A 17584-nucleotide genomic window follows, 5' to 3' on the forward strand; every position below is an offset into this window, starting at 1 on the left:
GTGTATGTGTTTTCTCAATTGCTGTAGGTGCAAATAGCAGGAAATGGACAAACATATGTTCGAGTAGCAAACTGTCAGACAGTCAGGATGAAAGAGGAAAAGGAAGTTCTGGAGCATTTTGCTGGTGTGTTCACAATGATGAACCCTTTAACTTTTAAAGAAATCTTTCAAACTACTGTTCCTTACATGGTGGAGAGGATCTCTAAAAACTATGCTCTTCAGGTACGTTACTGTTTACTTTTTAAATTGATAATGAACAGCATGTAGGAAAGAGGTTTATGCCTTGAGGTATATATGACTGGTGCAGAATAATACATGATGTATAAATAATATGAATGATGTAGAATGATGTATAAATAATAATATTGAAATTAGCATGGGAGATTTCAAGCATTCCATAAATAAAGTAGTTTGTGAAAATATGTCAAGATGAATTTTCAAAAAGCCTTGCCTAAGTGATGCAATACAAACATGAACTCTTCAGTTTAGAAGATATGAATGGACTTCATTCTTGAAAAGCACTGAACATTATGGACTTGTTGTTTTGTTCAGCTTGTTGTGCTAATGTTCTACTGTTTTACAGAATGCAAATCCTATAATATCCATTTAAAATTTAACCTGAGACTTCAACATTAAGCTACATACATGGTTGTTTTCCACTGACGACAAACAGAATCACTTGGGTAGCAGTGGAGATGGGGAAAGAAATTTGTCTTAGGTTTTTTTTTAATGGATAGTGCATTTATGCTTTTGTTCTTTTTATTACAGCAGTAATAAGTTCTTTGTGGTTTCCTTTTATAGATTGTTGCCAATTCTTTCTTGGCAAACCCTACTACCTCTGCTCTCTTTGCAACCATTTTGGTGGAGTATCTTCTGGATCGTCTGCCAGAAATGGGCTCTAATGTGGAACTGTCCAATCTGTATCTCAAGCTGTTCAAGTTAGTCTTTGGCTCAGTTTCACTATTTGCAGCTGAAAATGAACAAATGCTGAAGGTAAAGGTCATTTGTTTTAAAAATAAGTCTGCTTTAAAAACAACACTCTGAAGAGTTTTGCACAGTCTAACATTTGAGAATCATTTACTGTTTGAAGCACTATTTGTGACACATCTCCATTTTTTTCCAAATTCCAAGTACCTTGTCTTATTTATAAGAGATGTTTTCCGTTAATATTTTGTTCATATTTGAAACTGTGGAGTGATGTGCTAATTCTGAGTATGAATGGCTGATAAATGACTGTGGTCTGTGATTGCCATAAGCCTGTGTAACTTCATGGTCAAGACGTGCATAAATTCTTGCATATTTTCTCCCTTTGTTTCTGTATTAAATTAAGAGTTTTGCTTTAATTGATATCACTTTTTTGTGTGTTAGTGAATTGGTGTACCTCTTGAGTTAGATTTTTCTGTGCTCTTGGAAAGTCTGGGCTTAAGGAATGCTATTTTTTCTACTGATGACATATTATGTATTCCAAGGATCTATTTAGGTTGATGAAATCATTTCATTATTCAGTGAATTCAGAAATGCTGAGCTTGTAGCAAGAGTGCACTTTCCTCATAAAGGCAGCAGCTGCCTGTATCTAGAAAAGACATTAAGAATTTAATGGAACACTGATTATTCTCTCATAGTTTCTCTTTGTTTTTCTTCCTTGTACCTTGTACCAAACAAAATTTCTGATACAGGTAACTGTAGAACAGAGGGGGATTACCAGTTTCTCTGAATCTTTGAAAACTAACAGTAATATGAAGCAATATTCATATAATCTTGCTTTAATTCTTGCAGTTTGTCATCAGAATCAAGGTCATTTGGATTTTATAAGATGGTGATGAAGTTTAAAGAGTATAATTTACTGCCTTCACAGTTTCATGCTTCTGTTACTTTTTTTTTGTTTCTGTAGGATGAATGGTAGGGGCCTTGGGCCGACAATTTAATTGAATGATTAAGGCTGTTTGCAGCATTTGCATAGCAATGTGGAAAGCTTTTTAGATGTTAATAATATCCAGACACCCAGACACGTTGCTGTTTGTCTCTGGTCCATGAGAATACTGGAATTTTTCAACTGTTTTTAATGAATCTTGCAAGGTGTTTATGTCCTCTGTTCTAGAAAGGCCACCAATTCCATAACCTTTTTCACTTGAGAGAGTTTGCTTTCAAAATGAAATTTTAGCATTCACAGAACTTAAGAACTAACAGTGAAATTAGATCAGGGGTAAATGAATATTGTTAAGTGTCCTCTCTTTTCATTCTGACACCTCTGATGTCTGCTCCCCATTACCCAGTACTTGAGAGGAAATATTTTCTCATTGTGTCAGATTTGCAAAATCTCATGCTAAACTCTTGTGCAGTACGATGATGATAAAATTGGTGTTTTATTAATCTTCAAGCTTTATTTTCTTTTTAGCCACATTTGCACAAGATTGTGAACAGCTCTATGGAACTTGCACAGACTGCCAAAGAGCCCTATAACTATTTCCTGCTGCTCAGAGCACTGTTCAGATCTATTGGAGGAGGCAGTCATGATCTGTTATACCAAGAATTCTTGCCGCTGTTACCAAACCTACTGCAAGGTAGAACAATACCTTCTTTCCCTGCCCCAGCTTCTGATTTTTTTTTTAATGTGAATAGTAGGATAAAGTTACGTTATGTAGTTTTGAAAACCCCTCAAAACTATAACCCTACTCTTGATAAATAGCTTCTGATTTTGAGTTTAGTGATTGATTTAAATACCTTGAATGTGCTTATTTTAATTTCCTATCAGCTGCTTCAGGCTCCATAGTTCTGGCTGCTTCACAATTTGTGCTGCTTGTTTTTCTTCTTTTCATTGTGGGGCTGTTGGGGTTTTCTTGTTTGTTTCTACTACTTGTTTGGGGTTTTTTTGCAATGGGTAACTTTGTTGACATAAAGCATTTGGGGGATGAGTGAGCAGGTGAAGCAGCACTGCCAGGCCACCAGTGGTTTTGTGGGGAGAACATGGCAGTGAAGCTCTGGCTGTTCTGCAGTTGAGCGCATGTGTGTGCACGTGCATGGGCGTGACAAATAGAAATTCAAGTAGTGCCAGACTGCAAAAAGAAATGGAAATAACAATCAGTTTGATTAATTGAGCACTTACGCTTGCAAGAACTGTGTTCCAGAAATGCTGAGGGTGAGCAAGAGAATGTGGAGAGCTACTTAAACCTAAGGACAAGCTAGTCAGAACTGTTCCAGGACTGTAGACTGGTTCAGATCTATAGCTGTAGGGGCAGTTTTTATTGTAGTTAGCAAATATATGTTATCAATAAATCTTTTATGTAAAACTCATGTCAGTAGATTTATGGAATATGTGAAATCTTTATGGGGAGAAAAATCACTTGGGGAGTATGTTTAGTCTGTGTGGGGCAATTAATGCCCTTGAACTCACTGAATGTTTCTTTTCAGGATTCAATATATTTTCAAAAATGTTCTGTGTGGGTTTACTTTTTATTGTTACAAGGCTGAGGTTTGAGTCAAATTATTTTTTTTTCTTTTCTATCTGCTGTATTCAAATGATGCCTTATTGAGTCTAATATTAAACTTCAAAATATGCACAGATATTTTTATTTCTATGTGTATACCTAAAAAAGCATTCACTGCATGACATCGGTAGATGTAAGTTAGAACAATGAATGGTATTAATATTTAGTAAATTCATTATTTACTGGAGCTGTAAGTTCTGTAGTGTTTAAAAATGTCAGACTCTTCTGAACTGCGGAAATAGCAATTTTGAACAGCAAACTATGGACTGTCTTTTTCCTTTGAGTGTATAACTTATCCATAATTTTCAGGACTTAATATGTTGCAAAGTGGCCTTCACAAGCAGCACATGAAAGACCTGTTTGTAGAGCTCTGCCTCACGGTGCCCGTTCGTCTGAGCTCGCTGCTGCCCTACCTGCCAATGCTGATGGACCCCTTGGTGTCAGCTCTCAATGGATCCCAGACCCTGGTTAGCCAGGGCTTAAGAACTCTGGAGCTCTGTGTGGATAACTTGCAGCCAGACTTTCTGTATGACCACATCCAGCCAGTTCGAGCTGAGCTCATGCAGGTAAATGTGTTGTTTCCTCTCAGACCACAAGAGGTCATTGATTTGCTGAGTACTGTTAGAAATTCATGTGAAGCTTTGGTTACAAAAACTTGAAAAATCTGTTGTGAAACCTGTACCCGTCTGATGTGAGTGTCGAAAGATAGTTGGTGTTGTGCTGTTAAGCTGAAAACTCTGAAAATTTAGAAGAGAATGAATTGTTTTTCCTAAATACTTTGTTAAATGGTTACATTCTGTTTACTTTATTTACTTCTGTTTTTCAAAACTAGCTCTGAACTTTGTTCAGCCTTAACTGGCCTGCTTTTTAAATTAACAGTGTTGTTTAATATTTATCATAAACATAAAACTGCACTCCAAGATAGCAAAGATGGTGTAGCTGATGACAGTAGTCTAATCTAAAACTGCATTTAGGAAAACCTTGTTACAAAGCACGTGGGCTGTTGTGAACTGAGACTGCTGATATTCGACCTTGATAAGTAACTTATGCAGGGTCAGTTACCCAAATACAAGAATAAAACGTTTTCCTTGACATTACATTACAGCTTGAAAAATGTTGGAGTTAGATGGTTTTTTTATGTTACAACTTGAACAATGCTGAAGTAAACCTGGTCTGCCCATGCACCTTAAACCTCCAGGCTTTGTGGCGAACCCTGCGCAATCCTGCTGACAGCATCTCCCACGTGGCTTATCGTGTGCTTGGGAAATTTGGTGGGAGTAACAGGAAGATGTTGAAGGAATCACAGAAACTACAGTATGTGGTCACAGAAATCCAAGGACCCAGTATTACAATTGAATTTTCAGACTGTAAAGCATCCATTCAGCTCCCAATGGAAAAGGTAAGGGCTTAAATTACTTTCAGTGCTGAGAAACTAACATTAAAAATATCTGTCTGGGAGTTCTTTCTTGATTCCTTCTATAAACTGTAAAATTTCACCCCCAAAAAACAGATTTAGGCATAGTCTACTGCTCTTACGAAGTGATAGGCTAGGGAGCTAAACTGGCTCAAATAAATGTTTTCACAGAATGGGTAAGGTAGGAACTTCTGGTATATTGCTTAGGTTAGGTGCAGGATCCTCATCTACGAATCCCTATTTGCTTTTTGAAATGTATCAAAAATTTACTGTAGAAATTCTTCAGTGGTGATTATTCTCATGACTCCAGGATTTGGTTTTGTTTGTTGTCTCTAGAAGCACTTTGTACTGTACTGGCTTTCATCAGGCAGTCATGGTGTATCACAAGTGCTTAGTTCTCACTAATTACAGCAATCTAATATCTGAGAGTGAAGCTGGATTCTGAGATAATTTGGTCTGTAGAGTTTTAATACTTACCTTTTCAATTAGACTTTCATAAGTAGATACCATCTGAATGTAGTAAGCAATTTTCTTCACAGGCAGCTGGCTCTCTGGCCCCATCCAGCCAACAGACTTAAAAATAGCTTGGGAAAGTGATTCTTAAAATGCAGATTTACTGATTTCTTCACTGTACTGAAGCTGATGAATTGAATACATATAAATACCATAGTTGTTGACATTTACCTGTCCTGCTTGGTTTAATTCAAAATAAGTTTACCAAAGAATTTTAGCATCTACTAACCTTGATATGGAGTAATCTGTAGCTGCTTGAGGTTGACCAAGAAAGTGTTTTCTGCTGAACACTTTTTATCTATGAAAAGGAAATGTCAAAGTACAAAAAAAAAAAAGGGTGGAATAAATTGAAAACAAGAGATACTTGTTTTCTTTTAGTGCCCTGGTAGACTTTTGTGGTCTGTCCAAAACTAATTTTTCTTTTCATTGAGATGCTCTGATAAAAACATGGGATGACAATAAGTTAAGTAAGTGGAAATACCAGGGAAGGAAAATGCCCACTTTGTAACAGGGGCATTTTCTGCATAAATGTATTATGCATGGATGCTTAGATTTTACTTGCAATTGATAATTCCTTTTTTCATGTATTCCAGAAAAATTTTTACAATTTTTTTTTTTTTTTTACTTAATGTCTCATGTATCTTCCTGTCTTTTGTGGGAGAAGGCTAGAAATTAGACAGTTGTGCTTTTATGTATTATCTCTGTATATAAGCACAAAATAGAAATTTCTCAAAGAGATCTACTCCCCTTTTTTAATCATCATATCTTAAAAGATTGATTTGAATTATTCTCAAATGTATTAAATATTCTTGCAAAGGAAGAGCACTATTTCCATTAAATAACTGGCATTTACAAGTTGCTTACAGGGACATTTCATCATGCATGAAAAGGTACCATTTATATATGGTTATAAATGCATTGTATACATACAGTATAAAGGGATTAGACACAGCAATTATTGCTGAAGGGAAGACAAGGAAAATTTATTTTTGGGAAAGGGGAGTGACACAGTGAAGGTTTACCTCACTCGTAACTTTAAATGCTTTCTGACCATGGAGGCAAATGTATCTGCCATGAAACTCAGCATGTACAAAAGCACAGAAAATACCATGGTGTTTTCAAGCCACGCTCTCAGACCCTCTCTGCATTTCCTAGCTTGGGCACTCCAAACTGTGCATACTTCAGAAGTTACTTTTAATATATATTAATGATACCATTCCCTTGATTAATGTCCTTATGGTAAATGCCAAGAGCAAGAAGTGGATTCTCTTGTTCCACTGCAGGCAATCGAGACGGCCCTGGACTGTCTGAAGAGCGCCAACACGGAGCCCTATTACCGCAGGCAGGCCTGGGAGGTCATCAAGTGCTTCCTGGTGGCCATGATGAGCCTGGATGATAACAAACATGCATTGTACCAGCTCCTTGCACATCCCAAGTATGACAATTCTTTAAGCGTAAATGTGTATGTAAAATTTATGGTGTCTTTGGAGCAACCTAGTTTAGAGACAATGATTAGTTTGTGCAGTTCATGGGGTTTTTGCCTGTTGGTGGAAAGGAGTTTTGTTAGCATGTTTTTTAATGCCAATGACATGTTAATGTTTCATAGTTTAATTTTCTTCCCCTAATTACAGCCCAGTGTATAATCTATTAGATATGATCAATATGATTAATTTTAGTTTCATATATTTAAATAATTGGAATATTCTGGTGTTTAATTCTATTTTAAAGATTAATTTAGATTGTGACATTTTGTATGTACATCTATACCTCTACTAAAGTGGAAGACAACATTCAGTTTCATTAGTGACTAAGCTATAGCACAGTCACACGCAGCCTCTGTTCATCGTGATGTGAGATCCTTTTATTGGAGCATTTCTTACATGCTTTGCAATTTTGATCATAGATATTTCACGAGTTTGTTGCTTTTAGACAACTTTAACGTCTTTGCTCAAGAAGTGTGGGCTGACTTTGACTCTTGCAATATAATAAGTGTAGCTAAAGAGCATAGTAGCTTTCACAGTTTGGGCTTGTTAGATTTGACATAAATATAGCTTTGCAATGAATATGTTTTGTTGGGCAGTGATTTGATAAATAGTGTTTCAATCATTCAAGATTAAAATCAAATGTCTTTTTAAAAAAGGGAAAAATGTCAAAATATTGAAAATGACATTCTGTAATTGAGTTGCAGTGTGATGCCTGTATACCTATTATTGTATATACATGCCTTCTTCTGAACCACTGGCTTTAAATGTTCCTGATGAAATTGAGCTATCCATCATGCTGGAGACCAGTGGCTGACAAAATTAATATGGGCTGAGTGAACTGGTCTAGCTCTATCTGAGGGGAAAACAGGTGGAGAAGGAGTTAGATTTGGAGAGCAAACTTTGAATTGAGTTTGAGCTGAGTGAACTCAAGATGAGGGGAGAAGAGGAGGTGGAGAAGGAGTTGGATTCGGAGAGCAAAATTTGATTTGAGTTTGAGCTGAGTGAACTGGTCTAGCTCTATCAAGATGAGGGGAAAACAGGAGGTGGAGAAGGAGTTGGATTCGGAGAGCAAACTTTGAATGAAGTTTGAGCTGAGTGAACTGGTCTAGCTCTATCAAGATGAGGGGAAAACAGGAGGTGGAGAAGGAGTTGGATTCGGAGAGCAAACTTTGAATGAAGTTTGAGCTGAGTGAACTGGTCTAGCTCTATCAAGATGAGGGGAAAACAGGAGGTGGAGAAGGAGTTGGATTTGGAGAGCAAACTTTTAGTGAAGTTTGAGCTGGGGGTGCTGCACTTTGGGGTTCTGTTGAACACAACGTTGTGTTTCAGCTTCACAGAGAAGTCCATCCCCAGTGTGATCATCTCGCACCGCTACAAGGCCCAGGACACACCGGCCCGCAAGACGTTCGAGCAGGCGCTGACCGGGGCCTTCATGTCGGCCGTCATCAAGGACCTGCGGCCCAGCGCGCTGCCCTTCGTGGCCAGCCTGATCCGCCACTACACCATGGTGGCCGTGGCTCAGCAGTGCGGTGAGTGCCGGGGACACGGCTCCTGGAGCCGGGCACAGCTCAGTGCTTTCACACACAGCTGTCTGTTTCAAAAATCATTGCGGTTGCTCCTGGGTAGCTATACTGGTTTTTTGTTGGATGGTAGAATTATGTTTTAATTCTTTAGAGCAGTGGGAATTATTAAGCAAGTTTTAAAAAGCAATCAGTCACCTAATAATGCTCTGTGAATGCTACAGCCAATGAAATAACTGCAACGTGGAACGGCTCATACAGTTCCAGAGCATTTGTGTAACTTAATTCTCACAGTACTGTTTGCAGATGGTCTTTAATTAGGTTGTTTCCAGTTGTGGTTTTGAAAGCCCTTCAGAGGAATTAAGTAAATGTTGGAGCATTGCAGTGTCTTACATCCAAGAAGAAAACTTTGTTTGGGCTGTATGACAAGTGATTTGGTAAAAGGCATATTATAAGCATATCACTCTTCATTGTCACATTAATGTAACTGGGATTTTTATGACACTTCATTTTTAATTAATCTTCTTGCAGTGCATAGTCTAGTGCATAGAGGAAAATATTCAAGTAGATGTAATCTTTTTTTCTTCTAGGAGTGAAGGATGCCTTACAACCCATTTATATGCAAATAGGCATGGGGCTTACTGGTTTTGCCATCAGCTAGTCTGAGTAGTAGTAAAATCAAATTAAAAGACTATTCATATTGAAATATCCACTGTTTTATCTTTATTTCCCCTCCCCCCCCCATTCCCTGTTGCAAATTCCAGGTCCTTTCTTGCTGCAGTGCTATCAGGTTGGGAGCCAGCCTAGCACAGCCATGTTTCACAGTGAAGAAAATGGGTCAAAAGGCATGGATCCCTTGGTGCTTATTGATGCTATAGCAATCTGCATGGCATATGAGGAGAAGGAGCTCTGCAAAATAGGAGAGGTGGCCCTAGCAGTGATATTTGATGTTGCAAGCATCATCTTGGGTTCAAAGGAAAGGGTAAGATTTTTTAAAGTGTTTTGAAATTACTGAGTTTCAGCCAATGCAATTCTAAAATTCCGGAGGCTACCAGTAAGGTAGAAAAGGAAACTGATCAATTTCTTTGTTTCCAGGCTTGTCAGCTTCCCTTGTTTTCATACATTGTGGAACGTTTATGTGCTTGCTGTTATGAGCAAGCTTGGTATGCTAAACTAGGAGGTGTTGTGTCCATTAAATTTCTTATGGAACGGCTGCCACTGATCTGGGTCCTCCAGAACCAGCAGACTTTCCTGAAGGCACTTCTCTTTGTTATGATGGACCTAACTGGAGAGGTATGTAATGAATGAATTTCATCAAATAGTGTGGAGAAAATTTCTGGCCTTAAATTCACACAGATGGAAATCTTAGTAATTTTGATTTTGCTGAACTTCAGAATTTTATATGCAAGAGTTAGTGAATTCTAGTAATTTTAAGTCAAACCAAGATCTGAAGTTAGGAATGAGGTCACATTTTTCCACATAACTTTGCTGAAGTTTTTGAGGTTACATTTGCAACTTTCAGACTAGAAATGTACAGGCCACATTAAGATGACAAAAGAACACAGATTCACTGTGACCACAGAATCACTAAGTTTAGTTGGAAATCAGAATAACAGGATTCATCAAAATCAAATTCTAAGTTGATGAGTAATGTGTAGATTTGTGGTCTTTGTTCTGTATTTAGCTGATAAAAATGATCTCTGATGCCTCAGGTTTCCAATGGAGCAGTCGCTATGGCAAAGACCACATTAGAACAGCTCTTGATCAGATGTGCAACTCCTTTAAAAGATGAAGAAAAAACTGAAGAAATTCTTGCAGCACAGGAAAAATCTTTCCATCATGTCACACATGACCTTGTTCGAGAAGTGACCTCTCCAAACTCCACTGTGAGAAAACAAGCCATGCATTCCTTGCAGGTGCTTGCACAGGTCACTGGCAAAAGTGTCACAGTCATCATGGAGCCACATAAAGAGGTAAGCAGAAATATTTACTGAACCCTAGCTTAAAGTTGTTTTCCAGTTTGGATTTGAAGAAATGCTTTTCTTGGTATGCTTTTGCACACTAGTGAATTAAGTTTGTAGTGCTTTGGTGGCATATTTTTGTAATTTGCTAAATTTTGTTGTTCAAACATACACAATGGCTGGAGCATATAGGGATTAATACAGGCTCTACTTGACTCTTAGTCAGTATTTATACTGTCTTCAGGTTGATTTACTTCCTTAAATTATGGGCTGCTCATACTGCCACTAATCAGACATAGGCTAGGCCATATAGACACTAAATTTTGACACTCTGTTTTGCTATTCTTTAAATATGTGGCACTACTGCTATGCCTTTCCCTATCCAGAAAGAGACTATAAGGTTCAAAGCTGATTGAAATAACTTTTGGCTAGATACTCCTTAAAGCTGGTATTGTTTAGTCTTTTGGAAGATAATTGAATGCACATTAGTCTTAAGGGCCATGAAAACATTCCACATTATGCTGAGAAGCTCCCTAATTGATATCTTACTTTGCTAATGCTCTTTAATGAGGAAAGTGAGAAGTTGATGTAATGGAAAAAAGTTACACTAACTTTTTTGGTTTTCTGATGTTTTAGGAGCTTAAAATATTATTTTTTCTTCACTGTTTGAAATGCTTCAGTCTATGAATTTCTTTGTTGTTCATGATGTTGTGGAAGTTATTAAATATCATAGATCTCTTCACAGAGATTATGTATTAATTACATACTGACTGTGAATCAAAGTAATTCAGATAATTATTTTTCCTCTAGCTTTATTTTTTCTCAAGACACATCTGGAGCCACAACAGAGAATGAGCCATGACTAATGGTGTCTTCTCGGCTGGGTCTGTGGGGTTATTTTAAGCTGCTAATTCAGTAATCTGAATTAAATCACATAGGTACTCCAGGACATGGTTCCTCCTAAAAAACATTTGCTTCGGCACCAACCTGCAAACGCCCAGATTGGCCTGATGGAGGGAAATACATTTTGCACAACCCTGCAGCCCAGATTGTTCACAATGGATCTGAATGTTGTGGAACACAAGGTCTTCTACACAGAGGTAGTTTGTCTTTATGTTCTTATCTTTGATTGTAGATGTTTTTCTATGATGGTGTTAGCACTTCCATTGTTAAAAATGTGTATTTTCATTTGTGCATTTTAAACTTTGACTGAAATGCAAGAATTTCCCTTTTGAAGCATCAAGTGAAGTCTGCTTTGCCTGCAGCAGTAAATGCAGAAGATCCTCTGGTTTTGAGTTAAGACAAAAACAAAGTGCTGTAAATGAAAAGCTTTCTGTAAAGGTGGGGGTGCGATAGTGGTGTTTCAAATGTGAGTAGCAATATTAAAATGATTGTTTGTTTTTCCTAGTTACTGAATTTGTGTGAGGCTGAAGATGCTGCCCTAATGAAACTACCTTGCTACAAAAGTCTTCCATCACTTGTACCTCTTCGAATTGCAGCCTTAAGTAAGTAAAACCTAAACAAGACTTGATGCAGTTAAGTGTCCTTGTGAGCAATGGGCAGTCTGCTTCCTGAGATCAGCAGAAAACCTGAGCACTGGAAGACTGATGACTGCTCTCCTGAGGTTACAGTTTAATGGAGAGAATAATGGGAAGGTATTGCTGCCTTCTTAATGACTAGAATTCAGTTTTCTGAAAGGAACCCAAAATATTTTAAGATTAATTATGTTATAAAGCATTAGGAAAACTATAGAATGTTAATAAGATTCTCATTCTGTGTTATGATGCCTGTTGATTTTGGCAATGCATACAGTACTTTAGCTGTCTGCAATTTGAGATCACATAAAAAGAAACTATAAGAGAAGCGGTGTAGAATTAGGGTTTATTTTCTCCTCTCCTTTGAAATTGAGTTAACAAAGAGAACAAATTTACTTTGATATTTGCAGATGCTCTAGCTGCCTGCAATTACTTGCCTCAGTCAAGAGAGAAAATCATTGCTGCACTTTTCAAGGCTCTGAATTCAACAAATAATGAGCTGCAAGAGGCAGGAGAAGCGTGCATGAGAAAGGTGACTATATTAAAACAACATTCCTTTTGAGACCACTGTTCTCTCTGCTTTACTTCCTTGGTACAAGACTTCTTGGGAAAGTTCTCTACAGGAGATACTGTTGCTCTGTTCAGTTTTTGTTAGTGATGCTGATAAAAGTTTGTGTCAGATATGTTTGTTTGAGATTTGAACTTTTCCTTAAGGAATTATTTTTATTATCCTTAGGTTGCAATTAAGAATTATAAGCTCTTGGATAAGGACTATGGTAAATCTTCCAATCTTTCTGTGCAGTCTTTCCTTCTTTCTGTTGGACTGGTCTTTGTAAATGAGTCTTCTAAATAGCTTCAGCCCTTCTCAGCTGTTTTGCAAATGGCAGGCTTGACTTTATTGTAAAAGCTTGTCCCATGTTTTGTTTGTATTCCTAAAATAAGTGGTGGAGATCCCATAGTTGGTTTTGGAAAAGTAAAGCAGGACAGAGTTAGATCTGAATCACAGTGTGATGGTTAAGGAACAGGACTATTTGCCTGTCCTGTTTGAGGTCAGAATTAGTGTCCTTGCCTTACACTGCTCTGTCTGACCTGTGGATGCTTCATTATTGTCTATAAAGGCTGAAAGGACAGGGAAAGGATATTCTTTCATCATGATTTGTTGTCCAATAGCAGTGCCTAATTTTGATACAGCAAGTTTTAATTCCATTCTTCTAAATGGAAAAAAAAAAGCTAATGAAATTACTTACAGCCTCTTTGTAATGCTGTATAGCTGGGCTGACATGGAACAGAGACTATTACTGCAGTAATACTGGTGGTTTGCATTTGTTTGTGCCATTGACTGGCCAGAGGTTTTGTGGCTTTTCATGTCACTGTCATCATGAGAGAGAGTTGGGTTAAGAGGTAGCAAATAAGGATTGTTCTGACCTATACATCAGATTTGTCTGATTGTTTGTTTCCTGGGATAAACTCATGTCAACAGGATATTTGGTTATGACAGGAAATATTATGTGTGGCTGCTTACAGCCAGGCTCTTTTGACCTTTTCTGTTGCTCAGGATGCATGCAGATTGTAAGACAGAAATTTGCTCTATTGCCTTTAGCCAGATTCACAGGCAGTTCTTAATATAGTGTCTAAGTAATTTGTTCATAGCTGTGTATTTAATTTATAACTGTAGCAGTTTTTCAGTCTCCTACTTGATTATTTTATGGAATGTCCTACTGTGTGTCAAATACCTCAGTGCTTCCCAAATCCATCTTGTCGCTGTATAAATTTTCAGCACTAGATGTTATTTGAACTATTGTACTGAAGGATCACAATAAAAAGAAGAAAAATCCAATCAGCTGAATCTATTTCAAGAAAAATGCTTGCACAAAAATCATGCCCCTCTCCACCTGTATCTTAATTGTGCACTCTCCTGCAGTTCTTGGAAGGAGCCACCATAGAAGTTGATCAAATTCATACCCACATGAGACCACTGCTGATGATGCTGGGAGACTATCGGAGTCTGACCCTCAATGTTGTGAATCGCCTGACCTCAGTCACTAGACTTTTCCCAAACTCTTTCAATGATAAATTCTGTGATCAGATGATGGTAAGCCCATCCAAGTTTTTATTTTAGCTCTTCCAGAAGAAATTTTCTTCTAGCTACTATTTTTTTGGTAAAAAATCAAAAATTCAGTAGTGACTCAATGTATATGTTGGAAGTAAAAGATTTTTGTTTCGCTATTAATAAAAACCCCCAATTTCTTTAAACATTTTGAGTAAATTTCAAAAGGACTTCTAAACCAAGAAGTTAAGAGGTTTTATTTCTTAGTGAAGACATAACTAGTTATACCAAGATTTGTTTGGGCAAATTTATCTTTAAACAAGGTGCCACTTACACCTTTAAGAATTTTACTTCCCAATGCACTTAATCTGTTCTGGTGTTTTCTTTTTTAAAATTTTGGAAGGTATTGCTCTGTTTATTTGCAGTGTTTAAACTGAATATGTGAATTCTTTATCCCCTTTGCATGAATATTTAAATGCATACACATCAAGCAGGTAATTAAAGAAGTGTAAGGGCATCAGATTTAAGTCCTTCTTGAGAGGACTTATAGCAACAGTAAACTTTTCAACTCGAGGGATTGAAAATAACTGATAATTCTTCCCTTTGTTTCCTTCAAAGAATTATTTCTGCCTCTATATTGTCTCTTGTAGCATGTGCTAAAATGGATCTGTCTAATTAGAAGAATAATGCTAATTATCCTTTCTTTGTAGCAACACCTGCGTAAATGGATGGAAGTTGTAGTTATTACACACAAAGGTGGACAACGGAGTGATGGGAATGTAAGTTAATGAATGCTTTTATGTGAGAAGAGAAGAAATAAATAGTATTAATGTTTTGGAATTAAAGAACTCATTCATTTGTAAATGCTGCCATTACTGATTACACATTGATGCTTTGTTACAAGCTAACAGACTGGTTGGATTGAATATAGAATATTGAATATCTGTTAGAAGTCTCAGTAAGAGGAGCTTCTTATCTGCTGACAATGGTTACTTTAGAGACTGTTCTGGTTAGTGTGGGAACAGCTCAAGCATTTGTATTTCGTTTCCCCCTCAGCATTTTCTGCTTAGAAATCTGTTCTTCACTGGAATGGCTGATGAGCTCAGCAGCATAATCCCCCATTTTTCATTAATGTGTTTGATGTTCATAACATAGCCTTTGGAAAATTATACATAATGATAACATAATCCCAGTTAATTTAAAATTTAATTTATTTAAACCAAGTTCAATATTTACTAGTTGGGATCACATTAAAATCATGCTCCCAGTGAAAGTAATGGCCTCAGTGTAGAAGCATGGGAAGCTGATCAGTTCTCTTATAAATGGAAAACTGTGCAGTGTAATGTCAATACTGTGCGCTCTTAGCAATACTGATGGGAATTCCTGCCTCAGTGCAGTTTCCTGTGCATTATCAGAAGTCCCATCATTCTATTAATGTTTTACTAAATGCTTTTATTAAGTGTTGAGATTTATAATTGCACCTAAAGTAAAAATGGGGGGAATTCTATTAATATAGTTGTTTTTAAAATTACAATGAAATTATATTGGCTTTTTATTTCCCTCAAAACATGGAAATGGCTTAATGGCTTTTCATTTCTCTTTCCTGTCATTGCAAAGAGCTTTTAATCTGAATTTGGTCATTGCTTTATATTAGACCTAGATGTTCTCTAATGAAGGAGAATGAGATTGGTTTCTTATGTTTGAACTAAAACTCTGTGCATTCTTCAGTTAACCTCATTTTATTAATGCCAGAGTAGTTCGAAGGCCTTTGTATACTTTTGGGATTCACTTTTCTTCAAATGTGATGATTATAGATACCTTGCAGATCTTTTTGTAGCAATAGTCTTTTAAACCACAATGTGGCACCTCCAGAACAGTTTTTATTTGTCACTAAGTCATGTTTAGTTGGGAATTCCCCTGCTTTTAATGTTTTTTGTTGATGTTTTCTGTGTAATTATGTATTTAGAGAGATAAGTTGCGTGGGGAGTGCACACCAGACACTTGAGAAAGAATCTGCTGTCACATCTTGAGGGACAAGAGAAGTCTGGAAACATTTCAAGTAGAATTGTGCAAATGCAAATCTGATTAAATATTGCTTTTCTGCTTCCTAGCTGTTGCTCCAAAGTTTCCTTAAAAATAAAAACTCTAGGAAACTGCAGGAGGACACAGCTTGGTCTTTGTACAACTGCTGTGGCAGGCTGTGTTCATGTGTCTGTATGTAGACTGTGCTGTTGAAAAACAGGGATGGTCAAACTAGTGGTCAGTTATTGCAGCTGGCATTTCACTTTCTCTCCTTTCTTTATGATCCTAGTAAGATTCCAACATCTGAGACACTCATTAAAAGCAGTGTTGGGGAGCAGGCTGGATCATTCAGACTGTGTGGTTGAGGAGAGGAGGTGGTAAACGCTCAGAGGAGAACAGAACTGGCCAGCAAAGCCTGATGTTCCCTCCCTGTGCTGCTGCTGTTCAAGCATTCCATCCTTTTCCAGCAGCACGGGATGAAGGTGCCCTTTGGTGATGGTGTCAGGCAGTTCTCCACATTGTGCAGATAAAGGCTGCTCAGCAAGGCCTCTTACAGAATAGTGAAAAGGTCTGTGGAGTGAGTTTTCAGACAAACTGAAAAATTAGTTAGAAATGCTACATAGTGACGACTGTTGTAATGATCCACACTGATGCCAGAATAACTAAGCCTTGTTCACCTAAATAATTTATGACAGTCCTGCTGTGATCCTGAGCTGTGATCTGGCTGTTCAGGGAAGTGAACAAATTAAAATGTAATATATTAAGTAGTGATTAAAATCTAATTCGTTGGTCCAGGGAATAAAATACTAGATTTAAATCTTTCTTGCTCTCTTCCCTGCCTCTCCAGGGAAAGGCATGGGATTTCAGGTCATGTCTGGTAATTGAAAGAATAAGTTTTGAGTAGATTGTTACCTCCAGCTGTCCCTCTTGTGAAAGGGTGAAAATTTCCATGGTGGAAATTCTGCATTACAGCCTAGGAGGAATTTAGAGGACTTCGTAGCTTGGTAGTGCAAGTACTGAAAGTTGTTTTGTAGTAGATGGTGGCCAGATTTGTGTTTAAAGATGCTAAAATGTTGTTTCCCCTGATTTAATTATCTTTATTATCTTTTTATTCAGTTTAAATATTTGAGAAGCTATGTCTGATCACTGTAAAAGTAGAAAAAAGGATGAATTTCATCCTAGTTGTTTGGAGGACAATTTGGAGCATGCGAGATGCTCATTGTCCCCATTCCTTCTGTTTGGAATGAGGAAGTAACTGAGCTGAAGTTAGACTGCAGCCTAAAGAATGGAATGTGCTCCTGATTTATATGTTTATTTGATATTTTTGTGGGCTTTTTCCTTTCATACTGTGACTTCTGTTTTGGTTCAGCCTGCCACAAAAGGGGTAGAGGTGAGAAACTCAGTGCAGGCACCAGGAACTTTTTTTGTTGTTATGATTTCTTTTGTTGTTGTTTTTTTTTTTGTTTTTTTTTTCTTTTAACTTGTGTTTTTTTAGTTTTATTATTGTGTTTTGGGCACAGTGCATTGTGCCTTTGAGTGCAGTGCTGTGAATTGTCTTCTTTTTGTCTGTGCAGAGCTGTTTTGATCACACTGCAGTTAAGGA

The 17584-nt window shown here is 37.3% G+C and overlaps 1 protein-coding gene across 2 annotated transcripts in view; it reads left to right on the forward strand.

Annotated features, from left to right (window-relative positions):
- TRRAP (transformation/transcription domain associated protein) overlaps nt 1-17584 on the forward strand; it is a 75323-nt gene that overhangs the window by 11117 nt on the left and 46622 nt on the right. For both annotated transcript variants that reach the window (XM_077786879.1, XM_021539737.2), the window contains 15 exons: nt 28-222; nt 802-993; nt 2396-2561; nt 3795-4051; nt 4684-4884; nt 6696-6847; nt 8226-8425; nt 9181-9398; nt 9512-9709; nt 10129-10389; nt 11316-11477; nt 11786-11882; nt 12323-12444; nt 13834-14004; nt 14670-14738. In XM_077786879.1, the coding sequence (XP_077643005.1) occupies nt 28-222; nt 802-993; nt 2396-2561; nt 3795-4051; nt 4684-4884; nt 6696-6847; nt 8226-8425; nt 9181-9398; nt 9512-9709; nt 10129-10389; nt 11316-11477; nt 11786-11882; nt 12323-12444; nt 13834-14004; nt 14670-14738 (2661 nt within the window). The remainder of the gene's footprint in view (nt 1-27; nt 223-801; nt 994-2395; nt 2562-3794; nt 4052-4683; nt 4885-6695; nt 6848-8225; nt 8426-9180; nt 9399-9511; nt 9710-10128; nt 10390-11315; nt 11478-11785; nt 11883-12322; nt 12445-13833; nt 14005-14669; nt 14739-17584) is intronic.

The sequence above is a fragment of the Lonchura striata genome, chromosome 16, assembly GCF_046129695.1.
Source record: "Lonchura striata isolate bLonStr1 chromosome 16, bLonStr1.mat, whole genome shotgun sequence".
Classification (NCBI taxonomy): Eukaryota; Metazoa; Chordata; class Aves; order Passeriformes; family Estrildidae; genus Lonchura; species Lonchura striata.